The sequence below is a fragment of the Cyprinus carpio genome, chromosome B22 (assembly GCF_018340385.1).
Source record: "Cyprinus carpio isolate SPL01 chromosome B22, ASM1834038v1, whole genome shotgun sequence".
Classification (NCBI taxonomy): domain Eukaryota; kingdom Metazoa; phylum Chordata; class Actinopteri; order Cypriniformes; family Cyprinidae; genus Cyprinus; species Cyprinus carpio.
Genome location: NC_056618.1, coordinates 34,306,868 through 34,328,830, shown reverse-complemented (window position 1 = coordinate 34,328,830; position 21,963 = coordinate 34,306,868). Strand labels below are relative to the sequence as shown.

At 33.6% G+C, this 21,963-nt stretch overlaps 1 protein-coding gene and 1 pseudogene across 2 annotated transcripts in view; both read right to left on the bottom strand.

The window, feature by feature from the left end:
• Nucleotides 1-1,942: 1,942 nt before the first annotated feature.
• Nucleotides 1,943-6,500, bottom strand: LOC122141577 (annotated as a pseudogene).
• A 14,395-nt stretch (nucleotides 6,501-20,895) lies between these two features.
• The window catches only part of LOC109046835 (slit homolog 1 protein-like), a 32,528-nt gene continuing 31,460 nt past the window's right edge, over nucleotides 20,896-21,963 (bottom strand). For both annotated transcript variants that reach the window (XM_042749355.1, XM_042749356.1), the window contains exon 23: nucleotides 20,896-21,004. In XM_042749355.1, the coding sequence (XP_042605289.1) occupies nucleotides 20,929-21,004 (76 nt within the window). In that variant the 3' untranslated portion in view covers nucleotides 20,896-20,928. The remainder of the gene's footprint in view (nucleotides 21,005-21,963) is intronic.

The following is a 21,963-nucleotide window of genomic DNA, read 5'->3' as shown; positions in this document are numbered from 1 at the left end:
GGGAGTCATCTCATTTATCACCAGTAAAATATGGAGTGCCACAAGGATCTGTCCTAGGTCCTCTGCTATTTTCAATATACATGTTGCCCCTTGGTAATATCATTAGAAAATACGGGATTAGTTTCCACTGTTATGCTGATGATACTCAACTATATATCTCAACGAGACCAGATGAAATGTCTAAATTATCTAAGCTAACAGAGTGTGTTAAAAATGTAAAAGACTGGATGACCAATAATTTTCTCCTATTAAATTCAGATAAGACATAGATATTACTTATTGGACCAAAAAACATTACACATAATCTTGTAGATTACAATTTGCAACTAGACGGATGTACTGTTACTTCCTCTACTGTCAAAAATCTGGGTGTTATATTAGACAGTAACTTGTCTTTTGAAAATCATATTTCCCATGTTACAAATACAGCATTCTTCCATCTTAGAAACATTGCCAAGCTACGAAACATGTTACCTGTTCCTGATGCAGAAAAGCTACTTCATGCGTTCATGACCTCTAGACTGGACTATTGTAATGCACTTCTAGGTGGTTGTCCTGCATCCTCAATAAACAAGCTACAGGTAGTCCAAAATGCAGCGGCTAGATTCCTTACCAGGTCAAGAAAATATGATCATATTACCCCAATTTTACAGTCTCTGCACTTGCTACCCATTAAGTTCCGTATCAGTTACAAAATATTATTACTTACTTATAAGGCCCTTAATGCTTTAGCTCCTGTGTACCTAACTAGTCTTCTACCACGCTACAACCCATCAAGCTCCCTAAGGTCACAAAACGCTGGACTTTTGATAGTACCTTGGATAGCAAAGTCCACTAAAGGAGGTAGAGCTTTTTCGCATTTGGCTCCCAAACTCTGGAATATCCTTCCTGATACAATTCGGGGTTCAGACACACTTCCTCTGTTTAAATCTAGATTAAAAACACACCTCTTTGGCCAAGCATTCAAATAATGCATCTCATAATTTTGGACTGCAGTTATATCTGATCAAATGCGTATTATTATTCTTTAACTTGGGTTAAACTAATTAATTTTACTTGGCTGGGAACAGCAGCTACGCTAATTATGTCTCTATTTGTTTCTCTGTTTTGCCACGGGATTTACACAAGCTCCAGTCTGGATCCAGAACACCTGAGAAGAGATGATGCCAACCCCTCAGAGGACCTCAGATGATGCTAACCCAGAGACAACATACAGAACTACCACATTTTGCTATAAGTTTAATAGCATAATTGCTGTTAATAGCATTAATCGTCTGTTTGTTTACGTCTTTTATTGATTTTTCTGAACATTTCTGCCGTATGCACATGAACTGACAGTCATCACTGATAAGCTACTACTAAATATTCTAGAAACTTAATTTTCTGTAAAGTTGCTTTGCAATGATTTGTATCGTAAAATGTGCTATACAAATAAACTTGAACTGAATTGAATTTAATTGAATTTTGCAATAAAATGCAAAGTTTCTTGGCGGCAGAGCCGATCCTCCCTATACGCAAAATACGCAAGCTGAGTAGGGCCTCCGAAACACCAGGGGGCCCCCTTGCTCTCAAAGATGATTTAATTTTAGTTTCGTTTTTGAATTTGGCGAGCAGTTATGAAAACATAAATGATAATTTCTTTTAATGCGGTGCGCTGTTGCCCTTTCTACGTAAAAATCAGTCAATTCATGTAATGTGAATGTCGTACAGTCTTGCTCGAGACTAAAAAAACGGGTTGAAAGCGTACCAAGCTGCGGAAGAGACACTATTTCTGAAGTGCTTTCCGCGAGTGCGATTCAAGACTGAGTGAAACACGGACAAATGCGTTTCATTTATTCGTTTATAACCACTCATATACCATAGCATTTTTTTTTTCTATCGGCATGGGGCTTGGTAGAAATCACATAAACAGACCTAAAAAAAAAAAAAAAACACTTTAGGGTAAAACCAGCCTTTTAAAGAGGCAAAAACCTTTAATGAAATAAATAGAAACACTTGCAAAGACAAAAACACTTATGAGACGGCATTAAATGGAACAAAAAAGCTGCTTAAACTACTTTGTCAAACAATTATGTGCAGAAAACAGACTAAAAGGTAAAAAATTACACATCACCGATGTCGGTGTTCAACATACAAAAATACTATATGGAAATTAAAAACCGTATGTATATTACAATTAAAATTAATGTTAAACAAATATTTTACAATTATATTAAATACTATAAATTTTGTATAACATGCTGTCCGTTAAACTGTACTCTTAAATCTAAGATCCACTTGTTAGATTTTTACTTCCGACATTAATAATTCCTCGCCTGACGGCACAAAATACCCATAATTCATCATTCACATGCAAAGGGTTATCTTTTCTTAAATAGTTCTTCAAGCTACCTCACAGATGTTACGGTCCACAGATACAAATGCACACTATTTTCTCTTTTAATGTCTTCTGTGATCTCTGAAGACTACACACACTTTCCACAGCCGCATTCGACCGTCTTCTCGATGTCCTGCGTGAATGAACTGCCGTCGTCACACTCGAAACTGTAGCGTCTGCGTCGCACCCTGGTGCCGCCACAGCAGAAGCCCGAATCCGGCCTGCAGCCTCCACGACACTCCACCCAGGACAGCGGCTGCGTGCTGCGACACTGGACCTCACCGCGCCGCACGCGATGGAAGTCCCGCACCGACTCGCCCCGACACGGAGCCACTGGAAGCAAAGCGTACAGTCATACAGAGCTGGGTAGATTACTAGAAAATTGTAGTCTGTAACTGATTCCAAATTACACAACAAAAATTGTAGTTAGTAATGTAATCCATTACATTACACATTTTAAGTAATAAAATCAGAGTACTTTTAGATTACTTGTGACCTAACTGGTTTGCCATATTGATTTGAATAGGATAATCTTGTACCATATTGATATAAAAGTGCAAAGATTAAGAATTTTTTTTCTTAAAGGTGTCATATGATGCACTTTCAAGTTTTCCTTTCTCTTTGTAGTGTTACAAAGCTCTTGGTGCATGAAGAAGAACTGTAAAGTTGCAAAGACTAAAATCTCAAAACCAAAGAGATATTATTTATAAAAGTTAACACTCGTCCACGGCCTCCTAAAACGTTTTGAAGTTTTGAGCCATGTATTATGACTATGAATTAGGCTTCTAGTACTACTATTACTATTGTACCCTACAATAAACATTTACTCAAACTCTCTTTTATGAGATGTATGGGGGGAAAAAAGAAAATAACCACAACATATCGGCATATATCGGCTGCCCTGATCTATAAATATCGGTATCGGCCAGAGAAAAACCCATATCGGTCGACCTCTATCTCTTAAACTGGGGTTCATGAAGAACTGCAGGGGGGTTATAATTTTAATGAAAAGCTACTAATTAATTAAATCATAAAAATGTGAAATTAAAATAATTTTAAAATAACAATCAAAATAAAACACTTTTACTGAAAAATATAATTTGTTTACCTGCATCTCATGTGATTATAACCAACGTCAGAGAACTGTGCGTGAATTTGCAAATGTGATACTTAATTAATAATTTATTACCTTAATTTCTCAGGGGAGAATTCAAATAAATACATTAAGTGAAAGAGACAAATAAACGTTTATGAATCCCTGCACAACATGTAAATAAAAAATACTGTGAATGTGCACTTTAATGTGTTTGAAAGACAAAAGCCCTCCAAAGACACAGTAATACAAGGTTAAACAACCTACTGAGTGATGATTCAAATAAAAATCAATGTGTTCATCAGTAGTTGCAATGTTGAGAAAACATGTCATAAAACTGATTTTTGTAAATCCAGTGGTCAAATGCTGCGTGGCCCGTTCACTTTTATATCCACCTGACTAATGACTGTTCTCTGTGTGAATGTCAACAAAACTGAAAAAGAGGAATTAGGGAAAATCAATAAATTATTGATAATTTTGTTGCTATTGTTTGAATAATATGTAATCATGTAATCAACAAAAAAGTAACTGTAGTCAGATTATGAGTATTTAAAATGTAATCTTATTACAAGTACTTAATTTTTGGAATCTGATTACATAATCCAGATTACATGTATTCAGTTACTACTCAGATCTATGGCTTATGATAACGGTTTGTTGTGTAAATGAGCATTTTTTACCGGTGTCGCACAACTGGCCGCTGTAGCCGCTGTCGCAAACGCACTGCGCCTGTCCCGTGGGTGATACCTCGCAGAAGCCATGCTGGCATGAGAGCGCCGCACAGGGGCCGGGGGCCTCGTCCTCTTGAGCACACAGGGGCCCCTGGAAACCGTCCGCACACTCGCAGCGGTACGACTGCAGGTCCACCGGGACACAGGTGCCGTGAACACACCTTACAGCAAGAGAGAGGACAATCAGTTTGGACCAGGGGCCAGATTAACTAAACTGGGCCAATTAGCATGAGAGCACAATGGCAAAAAAATCACCTAAATCTACTAAAAACACAGGCACTAAATGGGTTAAGACACGCTTTTTTTTTGGCCTGATAAATAATGGCACAAACACCAGTAAATTAACACAAACCTTAATAAAACATGTTGCACGATTAATTTAAACACTCTTTCAGATGCAAAATTCATGGGAACAATGAAACGCCTACAAATGCATATGCAAATAAGGTCAGTTGCAAAAATGACTGTTTCTCAGTGCGTCTTTAGTAAATCCCGATGGTAGTTTTTTCAATGCCAAAAGACGGTTTGAACTGGCAAAAGCTGTTAGTAAATCTGGCCTTGTGATTATAAACTGCCTTAAATAGGAGTTGGTGGTACAACAGTGATTTATTTCATATTAATGGAATTTTTTACACAAGTTTACTGGATAATACTGTTTTTTATATTATGAAATTAAATTACTACTCGAAAGTAGGGGTGACCCCGAATAGTCGAAGATTTGATGCTTCAATAGGATGAGCCTGATTCAGTCTCACACTATAAATATAAATATAAATATAAATATAAATATATATATATATATATATATATAATTGAAAATTGAAGTATATATATATATATAATATACATATGTTTTCATATTTCATCTCATGTGTAAAAATGTATTTTTTTTATCTATGAAATTATATTAGCTACTGTATATTTTTCTATAAAAATAATTAAATTATGATTTAATGATGGTTTTGGGTTTTTTATAAAAGCATTCAATTGGCTTTACCACATGGTTATTTAATATAATAATTTTAAATAAATAATATTACAAATGTTTTAGAATATAGATGAACTGAAATATATTTTACATAAAATATATAAATAAAAAAAATACATCTAGTTCTATTTTATGTCCAATATTCAGTAGGCATTACCACATGGTTATATAGCATAAAATTATTTTTACAGATAAATTAAAATGTTTGACTTTTTATATAAAATATATAAACAATATGTATATATCATAAAATTGAATCATTTAAATAGAAACATTCAGCTGGCATTTCCACGTGGTATATACTATAAAAGCATAATATATAAAATAGAAAATATATTATTTATATATTTATCTTATATTGGAGGTTTGTTAAAATATTTGGGCTGTCAAATGATTAATCACGATTAATCACATTCAAAATAAAAGTTTTGTTTACATAATATATGTATGTGTACAGGGTATATTTTTATGTATATATAAATACACACACATAAAATTATATATTTAGAAACTATTTACATGTATATACAATTATATATTTATATTCTTATATTTTATATTATATATAAATATATTTAATATATAAACATACATAACATATTCTTCTTAAATATATACATGCATGTGTGTGTATTTATATACCTAATAAAATATACACAGTATACACACATATATTATCAAAACAAAAACTTTTATTTTGGATGTGATTAATCGTGATTAATCAACTAAAAGCCATAATTTTTTATATAAAATATTTTTATTTTAAAACATTTTTACATATATAAAATAAAAAAAATATATATTTAAAAATTAAATATTTGATGTTACATTAATATATTTAAAATCTAATATATTTATAATGATTTTCTGAATATTTGGACTTTTTTGCCCCCTCAGATTCCAGATTTTCATGCAGCATGAACACACAGGTACGCACTTGTTTTTCTGGCAGGGGTTGGTGGCGGCTGCCAGCAGGGCCTGATCACAGTGTTTGCCGCCCCATCCCGGCTGACAGCGGCACACGGGCCCGGTGTCGGAGTCCGGCTGACACAGTCCGTTCACGCAGCGCAGCTCCTGACAGGCCATCGGCCTGGCGCCGGCACCACTCCCGGCTTCATCTGCGTGCGCGTGAAGTCCTGCAGCTCCTATTGATGTACAGGTTTCGTATGCAGCCCTGAAAACTGGAGCCGTTGAGAGACGGCCACTGGTTCAAAGACAGCGACTGCGTGTTTTCAGGCATTCCTGATGGATGAAACATACATTTAGAGATACACTCAAAAACATTATTTTACAACACATTCACGTTTGTATAAATAAAAACAACATTTTCATTTAACACCATGAAGTTAGGTTTCCCATTTAAACAATGCATTGTGTGTTTTAACCAGACTTGAAACAGTTGTGTTTTGGCTAAGACATTTGAATAAGACATTTGGGCTGTTACCAAGCACAATAAAATCAGTATCAACAAAATTCATCTTTGCAGCGCGCAGAGGAAAACACAGAAGCTGCATCTGAAGTGGCATTAGCTTAGCATTTACACACTACTGTTTAGTGCCGAACATGAGCGCATTTAACCTGCAATTACAAATGCATAACTGTTTTGAAACATACAATTATTAAAATAATAAAAGATACTCTGAATGTGAAATTAAAACCGCCAGTAGGTGGCAGCAAGGTCACTGTTAATAAGTGAGTCATTGCGGACGTCTGAACCGAATCATTTAAACGTTTGATTCATTCAGGAGCGATTAATACTATTATTTTTTCTGTAAATTAATGATTTTTTTGCAGTCAAATGTCGAAATTGTACCGCCGACGTATAGCGGGGGAGTCTTGGTGAGGGGACCTGGACGTTGTCCCAAGCTGTCCAGAGTCGTAGGGAAGCCTCCGTCCACAGGGTTGAGGTGCCGCCGACTATGCATCCGCTCATAAAGGGTCAGCTCGTTCATGGTCGAGACGGGCTGTGAAAAGCGTCCGAGAGTCGTATTCACAGGTGGAAATCTCCGAGTGAGAGGTTGAATCCGAAATCAGCAGCCGTGACATCATGACGCAGGTGTTCCCCGGATTCCGGCTGGTAAAGCGGTGAATCAGAAGGAGTGTATGTACTCTTTGTGGATGGTGGTAAAAACCGGTAAATGGGCAGTTCCCCGGCTGATTTTGCCTGCGTCACAGGTCACTTTGACACGGAGCCGACGTGGTGGAACTCTACTGCGATGTGGTCGTCGACGCCGTTGTAAAGAAGAATCCCATTGTCTTCAGCGGTGGAGACCTGAGAGAAAGAGTCCGAACGCAAGAGTTGTGCTGCTCCAAATCGTTTGAGATTTCTGTAAAGACATCTGTTGACATTGTGCTCAACCAAGGCTGCATTTATTTGATTAAAAATATAACAAATATTTAAATTCTGCACAATATTATTTAATTATTCACAACTGTTTCCTATGGAATATATTATTTAAAATTTAACAGTTATTAGTGCGATCAAACTGAATTTTCACTCTGGCCTGGACCATTACCTTAAGCTACTCCAGTATTCCAGGGTCACATGATCACTCATTATTTATTCAATGTATCCTATGCTGAACTCCGGGGTCCAAGTATTCCTAACATTTCGCTGATTGTGCTGTGCCAGTCAAGATTCACAGCACCATTTGTGAATACAAAATTCCTTCTTCCGCTTCGTGTTTGCTGTTATGTACCATATTACTTTTTTTTTTGTTTTTCAGGATCTCTTCAATGAAAGTTAATTAAAATATTCTATCAAATTGGAAAATAGAAATCTTTTCCGTAACTACACTATCAATATGTCTTTTGTCACTTTTGATCAGTGCATTCGATGGCTGAATCCGGCATCCTGGCTTCGCTAAAAAAATAGCACGCTCATCTCATTCCTATTCGTCAGGGAGCCAAAGTCTCAACAAGCTTCAATACAATGGGGTGATCCACCTGACATCATGGTCCTGCCATACGCCACTTTTATTTGTGTTTTTTATATGTTAACTTTGACCCTAACGAACCATACATAATGGGAGGCGTCGCTCTTCTGCCGGATCCTATACTATGCGAAAAAAAAAATTCCCCCGTGTTCCCCCTGGACATACTTTAGTGATGTGTAACTGGCACTATCCCTTTACCATTTTTTATCAGAAAAAATGTGAAAAATGCTTTTTTTTTCTCAAATCCTCAGTGGGTTTGGTAGGGCTGTCAATAAATGCATTCCAGATACACAGAACACAAGTGCTGACAACATCCACTGAAAAAATAACTCTTTGTAAAACACATTTCTACATGATTTTGCATCAATTTAATGCAAAAAATTAGACGTTTTCTCACTTTTTTCCAATATTTTCATCTTCATATAAATATTTATATTTATATGAAGTAAAGATGAAATATATTTTCTTAACATGTATATCAATCAATATAAAATGTAATTCTATTAGTTATCTCTGTATTAAGAAAACTTAACTTAAAATCGTTATTACTTAAAAAGCCTATTTATATTGTATCTAAATTAAATATTGTTTTTTTTACATTAACCACCTGTTGTACTAATGTTTATTTGAGTGGCTAATATATCTAATTAAATAGTAATAAAATTCGTAATTGTATTGCATCAATGCTGATTTGCCTTTGTAGATGTTTATAAAAGTCTTTAAGACCGATTATTCCCTGTCCACTTGCTGAATTTCTGTCCACAGCATAGTGAAAAACAAACTTGTGAACAATCATCTGTTGTCCTAAAGATTTTATATAAATGCAACATCACAAACATGCATACTATATCCTCTTAGATATATATATCTATATTATTTTATTTAATTATTCTTATTTTTTTAAACGTTAAATTGTTTTATATATTTTTCCTTTTATTTAACAATGTGGTACAAACTACACGTAAAACTAAAATGGTGGCAACAAAACATATATATAATATTTGATTTATTTGATTTATTTGCTAACATCATAAATACCTTTACTGATATTAAAACTTTTATACTTCCTGGTTCATGATCAATTTAAGGATCCTGTGATAGATGCAAAATATTAATTTCTTTAAAAAAAAGCACCATAAGAAAAAAATAAAAATACATTTGGATTGTAATTTATGTTTAAATATTGGATGTAATAACTATTTATTAAATACATCAAGTGTGTTATACTTCTATAGTATATAATATGAATTAAAGAGTATTTGAGCAAGAGAGGGTTATATAGAGTCTATCAATATTATGTGTGTTGTGTGTATTCACACGCACTCACACCAAAATACCATTTTTAAGGAAAAATGGTTTTGTATTTCTATAAAAAAACTAAGTAATATTTTATATATTAACCTTGTGGGTAATAAATATATATACCATTCGGTTATCCCTAACTTATTTATTTCCATATGCATATTTACCGCAATGCAGCTATTAACAGAGTGTTTCCATAATATGTCTTGTGTGTTGTTTCACGGTATGCTTTGCATTGCATTCCTTGAATCTAACAACAAGCAGAAGACGAAACATAAAATATATGACAATTACTCGACATATGGATGTTACATTAAATTTACATTTACATTTACCTGTCGCACGACAGATGTTTCATGTGCCAAGGTCAGAGAAAATGAATCCCGAGCACATTGCGTGGACCGAAAAGAATTTATTAATTTATGGAGCTGTTTTTGCTTTATATTTTGGGCATATGGTGAAGGTCACGGTCTCTCTCGCATTATCATAAATTAAACAGCACTCATAACAACCTAATACATGTTTGTGGTGGTTAAATGTGAGTTATAGTTCACATGTATGCTGCCACATGTGGAAAAAAAAATTCTAGAAGGACTATCACTACAGTAATATTCTTTTAATATATCCACAACAAAGTGATAATATAATGATATGTTAGCATCTATTTATTTATTTTATATATTTGCACCTGTAGCGTGATGTTTGGTTCTGTCGGCCGCCGTTCTTGAGGTCACTGAGCATCAGCAGGTACTAGTCTGAGTCTCTGTCGATGAAGTTGACGGCTGAGCAGTTTTTTCGCAGCGCTAGCCGAACCCCGCCATCGAACCTCAAATTTATTTCCCGGCAGACACGACATGGCAGGTGCAGTACCGAGTACCACCTCTCTCCACAGACCAATGGCAGGGTGGCCTCCATTCTCACAGAGCAGCTGACTCACAGCCCAGCCGGAGCCCCGAGAGGACACTTCACACAGACGACCGCTGACACGCTAACACAAAACACAACACGCCATCATAAACGCTACTGCATAATAACAATGCACAGATCATGCCACAGATGACGAACGAGAGTGTCCGTGATAAAATAAACAAGAGTAGTTCCGTGACGGAAAAAGACAGATTCTAACACCGAACCCCCTAAACTAGCTTGCACTCATTCTTTTTACTATTCTGGTCGTTTTTTTATTTATTATATAATTAAAAAAAAACTACGTGTACTACGTTAAGCTATTTCTGAGACTTGCATATTATAGCTCTTTTGTTGATTTGTACTGCTTCCATTGAATTGTAATATTGTAAATGTAAATGTTCAAATCAGTGTTCTTTGTTTAATGTTGCTTGTAATATGGTCTTGAAAAACAACTTTTATGATTGTGTTAATAAAAAGTAGAAAGTTACATTTAGGTACTCTAAAAATGTTTGTGTAGTGTAACCAAAGACTTAAAATTTTATAACATATTTGAGTTAAACCTTCGATGAAAATATTCAAATGTAATAATTCTCTTAAAAGTTTTTAAACTACATTTTTCAATGTAATTTTATAAATGTGAAGGATCTTGAATTATAAACTTAATAATTATGTTTTGGAGGCACGTTTACACAACATTAATTTTTCAAAGTCTTAACTAATCTTGCTATTGTAATAAAAAGGTCAAATATATATTATTTATTATTATTATTATTATCATCATTGTTGTTTGGTTGTGTTTTTTTCCTGTACCACGACTGTGAATTTAGTGGACGGGTTTGTATTAATAATAATAGTTTTTTAATATGTATCGTAACATTCAATTAATAATTTATGGAAGTAAGAGATTTAATTAAATTAAATCTATCTATCGATCTATATATCCATACAAGCCATCCATCCATCTAATAATAATTCCGATAATAGCTATAATAGTAATGTAATGTCATTATGGAAATAAGATTAATATACTAATAGAATTAATAATAGAAAATTATATGCTAGTTTTAAAAAAATCTAGAAATTCATATCAACAGATGTATAACAACATACTTTAACGCAACCGCAAAAAATATCGAAAAAATAAAATTTAATTCGCAGCAAGAAAAACATTTTCATCAGTAAAAGAGGCGAATTAAAGTCTTGTGTGTATTAACTGGATTTTGTGATGTATTTTTTGATTTTAAATCTAATGAATGAAACGTTCCTACATCTCTTGACAGATATTGATAGGCAGGAGTTTGCGCTGGGTTTTATATTTTTACCAGAGAAAAAGAAACATGGAGTAAAACATGAACAGCTAGAAATATTGATGAAACATTTTGAACATGTATTTTATAATGCTGGTTTTTTTCTTTACAAATTCTATTAAAATGATCATGTGGTGATGCATACTGAACATTTGACATATGAGAAAATATATTTTGTTCACTGTATCCATCTTATGTCACTATATAAAACATTTTTGTGATCTTATAAAATTTTTTTTAAACACATTTTAATGTTACTGTTATTTAAATCATTTTAAAATTAACTACTAGGAATATACATCAAGTATCCTGCAAGCTTCATCTAAATTTTATATTAGTCTTTCGTATGAAATAAGCATGACGTTTGAACTGGGGGGGGGGAACAAAAAAATTTTTGTAGTTTTGAGTGTAATGTAATGTGGGTGGTTGACCTCACCTGTAGCCCTGAGGACCAGAGGCAGGTTGTATCCCTCCACATGAGTTCCACACAGGCGCGCTCCCGTTTGTTCTGACGTTAAGAACCCTCGACATTCATTATAATCCACACTGCAGTCGTCGCCCACGAAACAGGCTTCGGACAGAGGAACCTGAAACAAACCACAGCAAGGTCAGAAATCTCAGTTTACTTCATTAATTTCAGTCACCTTTAAATGCCGGCTTTTCAGCTGAACGGGCCTATCTTACACTTGTTTATGTGCCGACAGTCAAATATTTGCCATAAACAGTGACGAAGTGAACAGGAAACGACATTCCTACGCAGCGACCCTCAGAATGAGGAGGCAAAATTCATCAGGTCAAAGAAAAACTTTTTTCTTTATCACAACGCACTTTCGAAGTTGATTTAAAATGCTATGATATTATCTCTCCTAAATACCTGATATTCACCGGTTTTTTTTAAATAGCATATTTTTTTGTCTGTTTTTTACAAATTCGCATTAATGTTTTGGTCGTACCAGACATGACGATTTTACAGCCATGTTACTAACATTGCTTGTCTAAAAAGGTCAAATTATTGTTTACCTCTTTGATATTTTTTATTATTATATATTATTAGTTTCGTTTCTGTTTGTTTTGTTGGTGCTCAGCCTATTGGTTATCACTAGACTGTTAATTACCTATACTGTACTGTTTTTAATGCTCAGTAGTAATATGTTTTTATATTTATAATAATAGGATTTAATATGTAATCATATTTTATATGACTAATCTGACAAAGAAAAATAGCTTTATATAAAATATTAGAATAACACACTTTATTGTTAATTTTTTACATATAAATAATATATACTTCTTTTATATTTCACTTATATTTATATAAATATTTTAAACATACACTACCATTTCAAATGTACAACAAAGAAATTCTTTCATATAATATTGAATATTACTGGATATAAATATGCAAACATTTTTAGTTTGTTTTATGTTATAAAATTTTATGATGGTTAATATGATAGTAAAATCCATATTGTTATATAAAAATATTATACATCAACTTTCGTTTTAAGTCACAAAATTTTTTTTTTTTTTATTTCACATAAATTCATATACGAATAAACAATACCCTTTTATATTTTATTAATATTTTAGTACGTACACTATACCGTAGAAAATGTTTTGTGTCAGCAAGATTTTCTTTTTCTAATAATATATAAAAAATGAATATTATTTTATTCAGCAAACAATGCAACAGATTTTTTTTTCAGTCTTTTTGTAATATTATAAAATTCGGTTTGTTTATTAGAAATTTTCTATTCGTCAAAGAAATCCCGAGGGGGGGTGGGGGGATGACATTAAAAGCATAAAAACTTTTTTGAACAGCGAATCAACAACTTTCGAATGATTTCTGAAGATTCACGTGACACTAAACACAGTTTTAAACTATATTTTAACAGAAAACAGTAATTTCACAGTGAGACTGTATTTCAGATCAAATAAAATGCAAGATTTTGAGAAACACTAAAACATCTCACAGAACCCAAAACCTTTGAATGGCAGTGCATGAATCCATACTGTTAATTAATGTTATTACTTAGATAGAAATTATCTATTACAGGACCGTCATTTATCATAACAAGCATCTTATGATTAGTGTCTTTCGCTCACTTGGGGTCCCGTGACGGTGGGTATGCACGGTTGGGACCCCGCGGCTGACAAGGGGATTCTGACCCCGGCGTAACACAGTCCTCCTCGTAACTCCTCCACACTTCTGGTCCTGTAACACACATTCAAGCCCTGCTTCACCAATCAGAGCACAGCATGAACCAGCGCGCGCCACTCTAACACTGACCTGGAGAAGGGGCTGGCGGCACACACGCAGCTGAAGTTCCCACTCCGTCCACACAGATGGTGCCCATTCTCACAGCTGTTTCTCGCACACAATATCATCCACATCCACCTCACAGAACTGCCCCGCGGAACGCCCATCAGGAACACCAGCAGCTGGAGACACACACAGAGTCAGACACTGCTGTCGTGTCTCGTCTCAGATCTTCCAGTGATGGTGTGTGTGTTCGACACCTGAAGCCTCGGCTAGCCTCGTCCGCTGTAGCAGCATAGGATTCCTCCGTTCACACATTAGACGCCTTCACAAGCGTCTGACAGAAAGCTCCACAGTTTCTCCCCTAGAAACACCAGCAGAGAGGCTTTAAACGAAAGCATGGAGTTTACTGGCCAGAAAGCTGTGGCATCCGGCCCTTCAGACAATCACTCTCAAACAGTGTCTGCTGTGTCGGTTTACAGGGATTGGCTTTGTATGGGGCGAGGGTTCATTTTTGGTGTCTATTTGGTTTTATAGAAATGTGTTATTTTGAGATTGGTATCAATTGATTCAAAGGAAGTCTAAGCCAACCGAAGCTGGACTGCTTTTCTGGATTATGCTCATTTTCCAGAGGGTCGGATTTTATCTTGCTTTTATGTGGCTGAAAATTATAATGATTATAATAAATAATAAAAACTGATGACATACACTACCAGTCAAAGTTTTTTTTGAAACAGTAAGAGTTTGTTCATGTTTTTTTGAAAGAAAGTGGTCTTCTAGCTCATATCCCAGCCTGCAGACTATTATGAATTGGTATCATACGAGCAAAGGTATGCAGAATTTAGAATTATTTAATGAACGTTATTCACAGGGAACGCTTTTGCAATTGATCAAAATGTGATGATAAAGACATCTTATAATGTACAAAAAGATTTCAATTTCAGATAAATGGCTGTTCTTTTCTGAACTTTCTATTCATCAGAGAAACCTGACAAAATCTACTTAGCTGTTTTTCAACATAGATAATAATAATAATCATAATAAATGTTTCTTGAGCAGTAAATCAGCATGTTTATTTTAAGGGGAAAAAAACAAATGATTTCGGAAAGGATCATTGTGACACGTGAAGAACTGAAGTAATGATGCTGAAAATTCAGCTTTAGATCACAGAAAATAAATGACATTTTTAAACTATATTCCAATAGCAAAAGAGTTATATTTAAATTGAAAAAAAAAATCGATAATGTTACAGTTTTTGCTTTATTTTGGATTCAAATAAATGCAGGCTTGGTTGAGCTGAAGACATTTCGTAAAAAAAATAAAAATAAAAATCTTACTGTTCAAAACGACATTGTAACTAAAAACTAAAAAATAAAATTAAATAAAAATAAATTACAGTACGAAATAACAGATGAAGTAGGTCTTTATTATTACTCAAGTTAAAGTACTAAAATGACTACAATGGAAACAAAGATAAAAGTTGAATACAGGAAAACAAAATAAAAAAATGAATGAATAAAATTACTAAACACTAAAACAAAAAATCACTAAAACTTAAGCTAGAAAAAATTTGAACTAAAAATATTAATAAATAACAAAATAAATAACACTAAAATAACTCAATTTGATTTTTTTTTATTTCTGTATTTTATTTGTAGATTTTTCTGAGAGTTTTATTTTGTATTAACATGAAATTACAGTTCACAATTTTAAGTTTACTTCTAGAATGTGATGCACTACTGTATGCACCAAATGTATATATAAAAAAAGAAATTAGAACTATTAAAAACATTGTTGTTGATGGTAATTCACTTTAAACTTTAAGTGGAAACACTTTAAAGTGCGAATGAAAATTTGCTGAAAGGTCATCCAAGATGTAGATTAGTTTGTTTCTTCACTGGCACCCATTCACTCATTCATCCTTCGATGGCACCCATTCACAATAAGAATGAGAGGTGCAAAACAGCTGCTAGGAAACAACCACAATATTGGCTTCAGAGCTGAATTTTGGGCTTGTACAACGGTGCTTGATCTGTAAGATTTCTCTCCTGGATTACAGACCCAGACCACTTTTTCACTGGAGAAACCAATATTATGGGATTGATTTGACTCGTGTTTTAGCTGGAAGCAATGGTTTTTTAAAGTAAAAAATAAATAAATATAAAAAAAGTCCTTACTGCTGGGATTTGTTTCAGCTTTTCGTCTTCACATTGATGTTAACTGATGGACTGCAGTGGTGTGATTACTTGTGGATTATTGTGACTGGTTTTTATCAGCTGTTTGGACCTCTTCATTTGGACGGCACCTTATTATTCACATCCATTGGTTGAAAACGTGATGCCATGCTACATTTCTACAAACTCTGATGAAAAAACAAACAAAAATCCCCTCTACATCTTGGATGGACTGAGGTGTGGAGGACATTTTCAGCTAATTTTCATTTTTTTTCCATGAACTGTTTCTCTAAGTGAGCTGCAGGTTAAATCCTCAGTTATTGAAGCAGTGGACATGTTCGTGCTCAGGACCTTGTAATCCCTGTGGGCAGCTGCACTTGTACTGGTGTAGCGGGTCGCGATCGTGGCACACGGCCGTTGGATTTCTGGCAGGGGGTCTTGACGAACACGCGCTTTCATTTCTCCGACACAGGACGGATCCACAGGACCTGAGGGAGAGCAGGCGCTGGGCACAGCTGAATCCTCACAGAGGTGGGTGTTTTTTTGCCTCTCTGAGACGGTGGTCTCGGTCAGCGCAAACTGTGCACTGGAGGAAGCTGTTTTTCCCGTGCGTGGTGAGCCAGCAGCTTGCCATCCATGCCCTGCGGCCCGGCGCAGCGGGCGAGTCCGTCGGTCTCCTTGTAGCCGCCTTCACCCTAGTCAGAGGAGCCAGCGCAGGCGGCAGTCAACAGTCACAGGGGTTCGCTTCCGATTCGCCCTGAGAAAACAACACACACACACACACACTGAGAAAAAAACCAGACCGGCAGCGAGGAGGAAAGGACAACACCAGTCAGGTGTAACTTCATGCATTCATGTCCTGTTTGAAATGAAAACTCAACATATTAACAGCTGTAAAAGTTCAATTTATGTCCATTTATTTATACTTTTTTATTACTTATTCACTGTAATCCATTTTAAAATACGTTTTATGTTTTCCTTTATCATAAAGTTTTTATAAACTTTTTTTTTTTTCATTTTAAACTTGACTAAAAATGTTTATATAAAGCAATTTTACAACAAAGCTAATTTTGGATTATTTTTAATACCACTACCGCTAATAATAATAATTTACAATCTGCAGTACTTTTTTTTTGTTGTGGTTTTTCTTTTCAAAAAAATGTTTTTACTATCAGGTGAAACTTTAAAACAACATACAAAAAGCAGAATAATAATACTTATGCAAGACTCATATAATAATAGATAATGATCATAATAATATGAATGTACATTAATATTTAGAAAATATATTTTCGAGAGATATTATAGCACCGTCAAACTTATTCATTCGTTACTAACACAATAATATTATGAATGATACTATTATTATAATTCATAATGCAATTATTTTTCATGTATTCGTCCATCACAATTACATAAACTCCATTACTGTAATACATCAATATGTTTTATGTTTAACTTGAGAATAAAAAAAAGACATTTAGCACGTAAATCTTATTTATAGAGCACATTTAAATTCAGCTTACACTGAGCAAAGATGCTGTACAAAACAAATCATTAAAAATGCAGTAAAGTATAAAATAAAATACAATAAAAATGCAAATTAAATCCAAGATAACAATACTAATCCATAAATTTAAAAATCAGGAAAGGCCATAGAATAAAAATTGCGCTTTAAGTTTAGACTTAAAAACCAAACTAGACAGAGCACTCTTAATGTCAGGTGGCAACTGATTCCATAACCGTGGAGCAGCTACCGCAAAGGCTTCATGTCCCCTTTAAACTTAAGTCAAGGACCGTGGGGACATGTAAAAGAGCTTGATTAGCAGATCTGAGAGAATTGAATTAAATGATGAGATAATATCAGAAATGTATGATGGAGCTTGTCCATTAAGTGCTTTTATGAAACAATAAACAAAATTTTAAATGATATTCTGAAAGTGAGGACAGCGAAGCCAGGGGAGCAGGCGCTAAAATTGGAGTGATAGACCACAGTTTTGCTTTGCAACCAGTTAACAATCTGGCCGCTGCATCTACGAAGGACCATCTGCAAACGAGCCAGTGAAGATTGGGGAAGACTCTAAGTATAAGGGAATTACAGGAGTCCAATCGTGATGTGATAAATGAATGAATTAATTTTCCAAGTCCTTTAAAGGAAAGTGTTGATTTATGTCCTAGAAAGATTCTCAATTGATAATAGGCTGAATTTAACAACTTAGCTAATTTCCTTTTTTTAAGGCAAAGCTCAGAGTCAAAAATAACACCTACATTTTTTTTTTTTTGCATGTGACTTAACATATGGAGTGAGACTGTCTAAGTTACTGACTATAGAGTTTCTGGTTTTAGAGTTTCCAAAAAATAATCACCGGGTGCGTTTTTTTCATTATTTAGCTGGAGGAAATTATTTGCCATCCAGAATTTAATGATCCGCAGACAGTCCATAACGGGGCTTGCAGGGAATGTCTAGATTTGATTCACATGGAATGTATAAACCGAGAATCCATCAGGTAGGGGAAATGAAAAAGAATGTTTTATATTTGTTAATTATATTACCAAGCGTGGAAAGGCATGGTACAAGATTAAAAAGTAGATGGCCCCAGAACTGGGACCCTTGAGAACACCAACACAAGGGAGAGAAACTGATGATGACGGAAAACTGGCCAAATAGGTCTACATCTGTGAAATTCGTCCTGGATTTAAAGATATGACTTAAACCAACACTAATGCTGGTATCCGTTTATACCTACCCAATGTTTCAAGTCGTGACAAACAGGCTATTGTGATCCACCTGTGGCAAAAGCTTTAGCACCTAAAATCCAATTAAATCAAAACTGCGTTTTCACCACAGTCAACAGCAAGTGCAAGATCATTGCAGCACTTTTAGCAAAAACCGTTTCAGTGCTATGGATAGGATGCAAACCGACTGACTGGAAATGGTTCAAATACCAGCAGTCCGAATTTAAAAATGGAAGGTAACTGTGATTGGAACTTTTTCACTATAACGTCCATTCCAGTAAGGCAAGTTTGAGATGATGAATTATTCAAACATTTTACATCAAAAAAATTTATCATTTATACTTAAAAAAATTGTTTATTAAAATAAAGCGAAAAGTAAAATATAAATATTAGATAAAAAACCTAATAAAAAATATTACAAAACCATAAAAGTTAGAACAGTGTGGCCTTTTGGGACAATTAAACACTGAAATATACTAACTGAAATAAATGACTATTTGATATTCATTATTTATTTATTTAGTGCTGTGAAAAAATTAAGCACGGTTAACCACAGACAGTTAATTTTTTTCCAGATTTAACGGCATTAATAATATTTTAATGCAGTTAAAATATTCGCATTCAGTTCATTTACAAACGACGGCATTAAACAAATATAAAACTACACTGTCTGATGTATAGTAATGTGACAGATTGGAAAAACTTACATGTATTTCCGGAGGGATTCAATCATGATTAATATTGGAAGAACATTAATTAGTTAATCAGTTTATATATATATATAATATATATAATAGTTCGTGCCTATATATATAAGATTTATATTATAGATTAGAGATTATATTATCTTATTAATAATGATACTGTGCTAATATTATAGTAATATGTGTATTTTGTATATGTATATATATATATATGTCATATATATATATATATATATATATATAATATATCGATATATATATATATATATATATATATATATATACACACACACACACAATATTACTATAATATTAGCACAGTATATAAATAAAAATAAAATAAAAAAATACCAAAAGGCAATTTTCATTTGATTCTCATAACTGTAATACAGCAGTAGCCTTACCACCAAAAATCATTGTTTTGCAGTGATTACATAATTTCATATTACCAAAATCATTATAAAAATATCTTAATAATAATAATAATTCCTTACATTTATATAGCGCTTTTCTGGGCACTCAAAGCACTTTACATAGAAGGGGGTAATCTCCTCAACCAGCACTCTTCTATCTTAAGAGATAAAAGTGATAAAACTGACCCCCCACTTTTAACTGTTTTTTGTGAGAAAAAAAAAATTTTTTTGCTTTAACAGTAAAAACAAATGTAGTGAAACGTATTTAGTTCTCTAGAAAATGATGGCACAATCCAAAAAAAAACGTTTGCAGCAGTTATCTAGATCAAACTATGATTTGTTCGGTAATTTTTTCCTCTTGTTATGGGATGGAACATGCCCTGGACATGTGTGTTTATCATATACTGGGGGTGACAGACCTGAAGCGTCGATGCTGTGTGTGCAGTGTGTTGGTGAATGGTGAGAAGGTGATGACTCACAGGTTGTGGAGAGACGAGCTGCGTCTCTGAGACTCCCTGGTGTAGTTCAAAATATTGTTTGCCATGGAAGAGACTGCAATAATGGACAAAGAACGCGGGGGAAAAGAAAGAAATGTGTGGGCGTGGAGAGCAGCTTCAAACCATTGCATCTTGTGTGTTTGTCGACAATCCAAAACTACACTACTTCCTGTGAGACAGTAGAGTTGTTTCAGAGGAGAGAGCCCAGTACAACTCACAGCAGACGGAGAGAGGACAGGCCTCCAAACCCAAGGAGGACATACAGCGCAAGCGCGTTATAACTCAAGAGTCCTCCGCAAAACACCACAACACTCGGCCAGACCTAAACACACACTCACAGCCAGCAGGACGTCCATGGAAAGAGAGTGTGTGTGGGTGTGTGTGTGTTGTGTGTGTGTTTGTGTGTGTGTGTGTGAGTGTGTGTGTGTGTGTGTGTGTGTGTGTGTGTGTGTGTGTGTGTGTGTGTGTGTGTGTGAGTGTGTGTGTGTGTGAGTGAGATACTTACAGTGTGGTGAGTTGAGTCATGTTGGCAAAAGACGAGTTGGACAGGGAACTGATTTTATTGTTGCTCAAGTCACTGAAATAAAGCACAATAAAACATCTTAAATGCACTTTCTTTATATAATAATAATAATAATCTGCGCCACAACATTTTCTAGCTTTATTTCTTTAAATTATTATTATTATTACTTTTAAAAATAATATAATATAATACTTTTATTATTAATACTGTTTATATCATATAAGATTGCAATATTGTATAATTATACATAACATAAATAATTATAATACAAATACATATTATTATTATTTATATATATGATATTGTAATTTTCTATTATGTATTTTCTATTGTAAATAATTTTCTATTATTAAATATAAAATAACATTAATAATAATAATAATGTTATTATTTTACATGATGATAATAATGCTATTATTGTTAATATTATTATTTAATTCATGTCTTTTTTTTGTACTCCAAGTGAAGCATTATACAAAAATAAATATTATATAATTAAATTATCAATTAGATTATATAATTATATTATTCATTATGTATAACAACAACAGCAACAATACACGATTTTATTATTATGTATGTAGAATTATATTATATGCAATTATACATAAAATCAGTTAAAATATACAATATACAACATTAGAATTTTGTCCTTTTATTAAATATATGTAACAGCGAACAATAATACTCGATTTTTAATATTATCATGGTATTAACAATGACACAATAATTATATATATATATATATTATATGCTATATCATACTATAATAAATTAGTAATATAGTAAATTATAATATTAGGATGACATACACAATAATTCTTACAACCATTTATTACACACAGTACATTCTTCTAAGCAATTAGTGTTAATATTAGTATTCATTTTTATAATTTTCATTTTTGTACTATCATCAAGTGAAACATTATACAAAAACAATAATAACAGATTATTATTGTTATTATTATTATTATTATTGTTGTTGTTGTTGTTATTGTTATTATTATTATGTG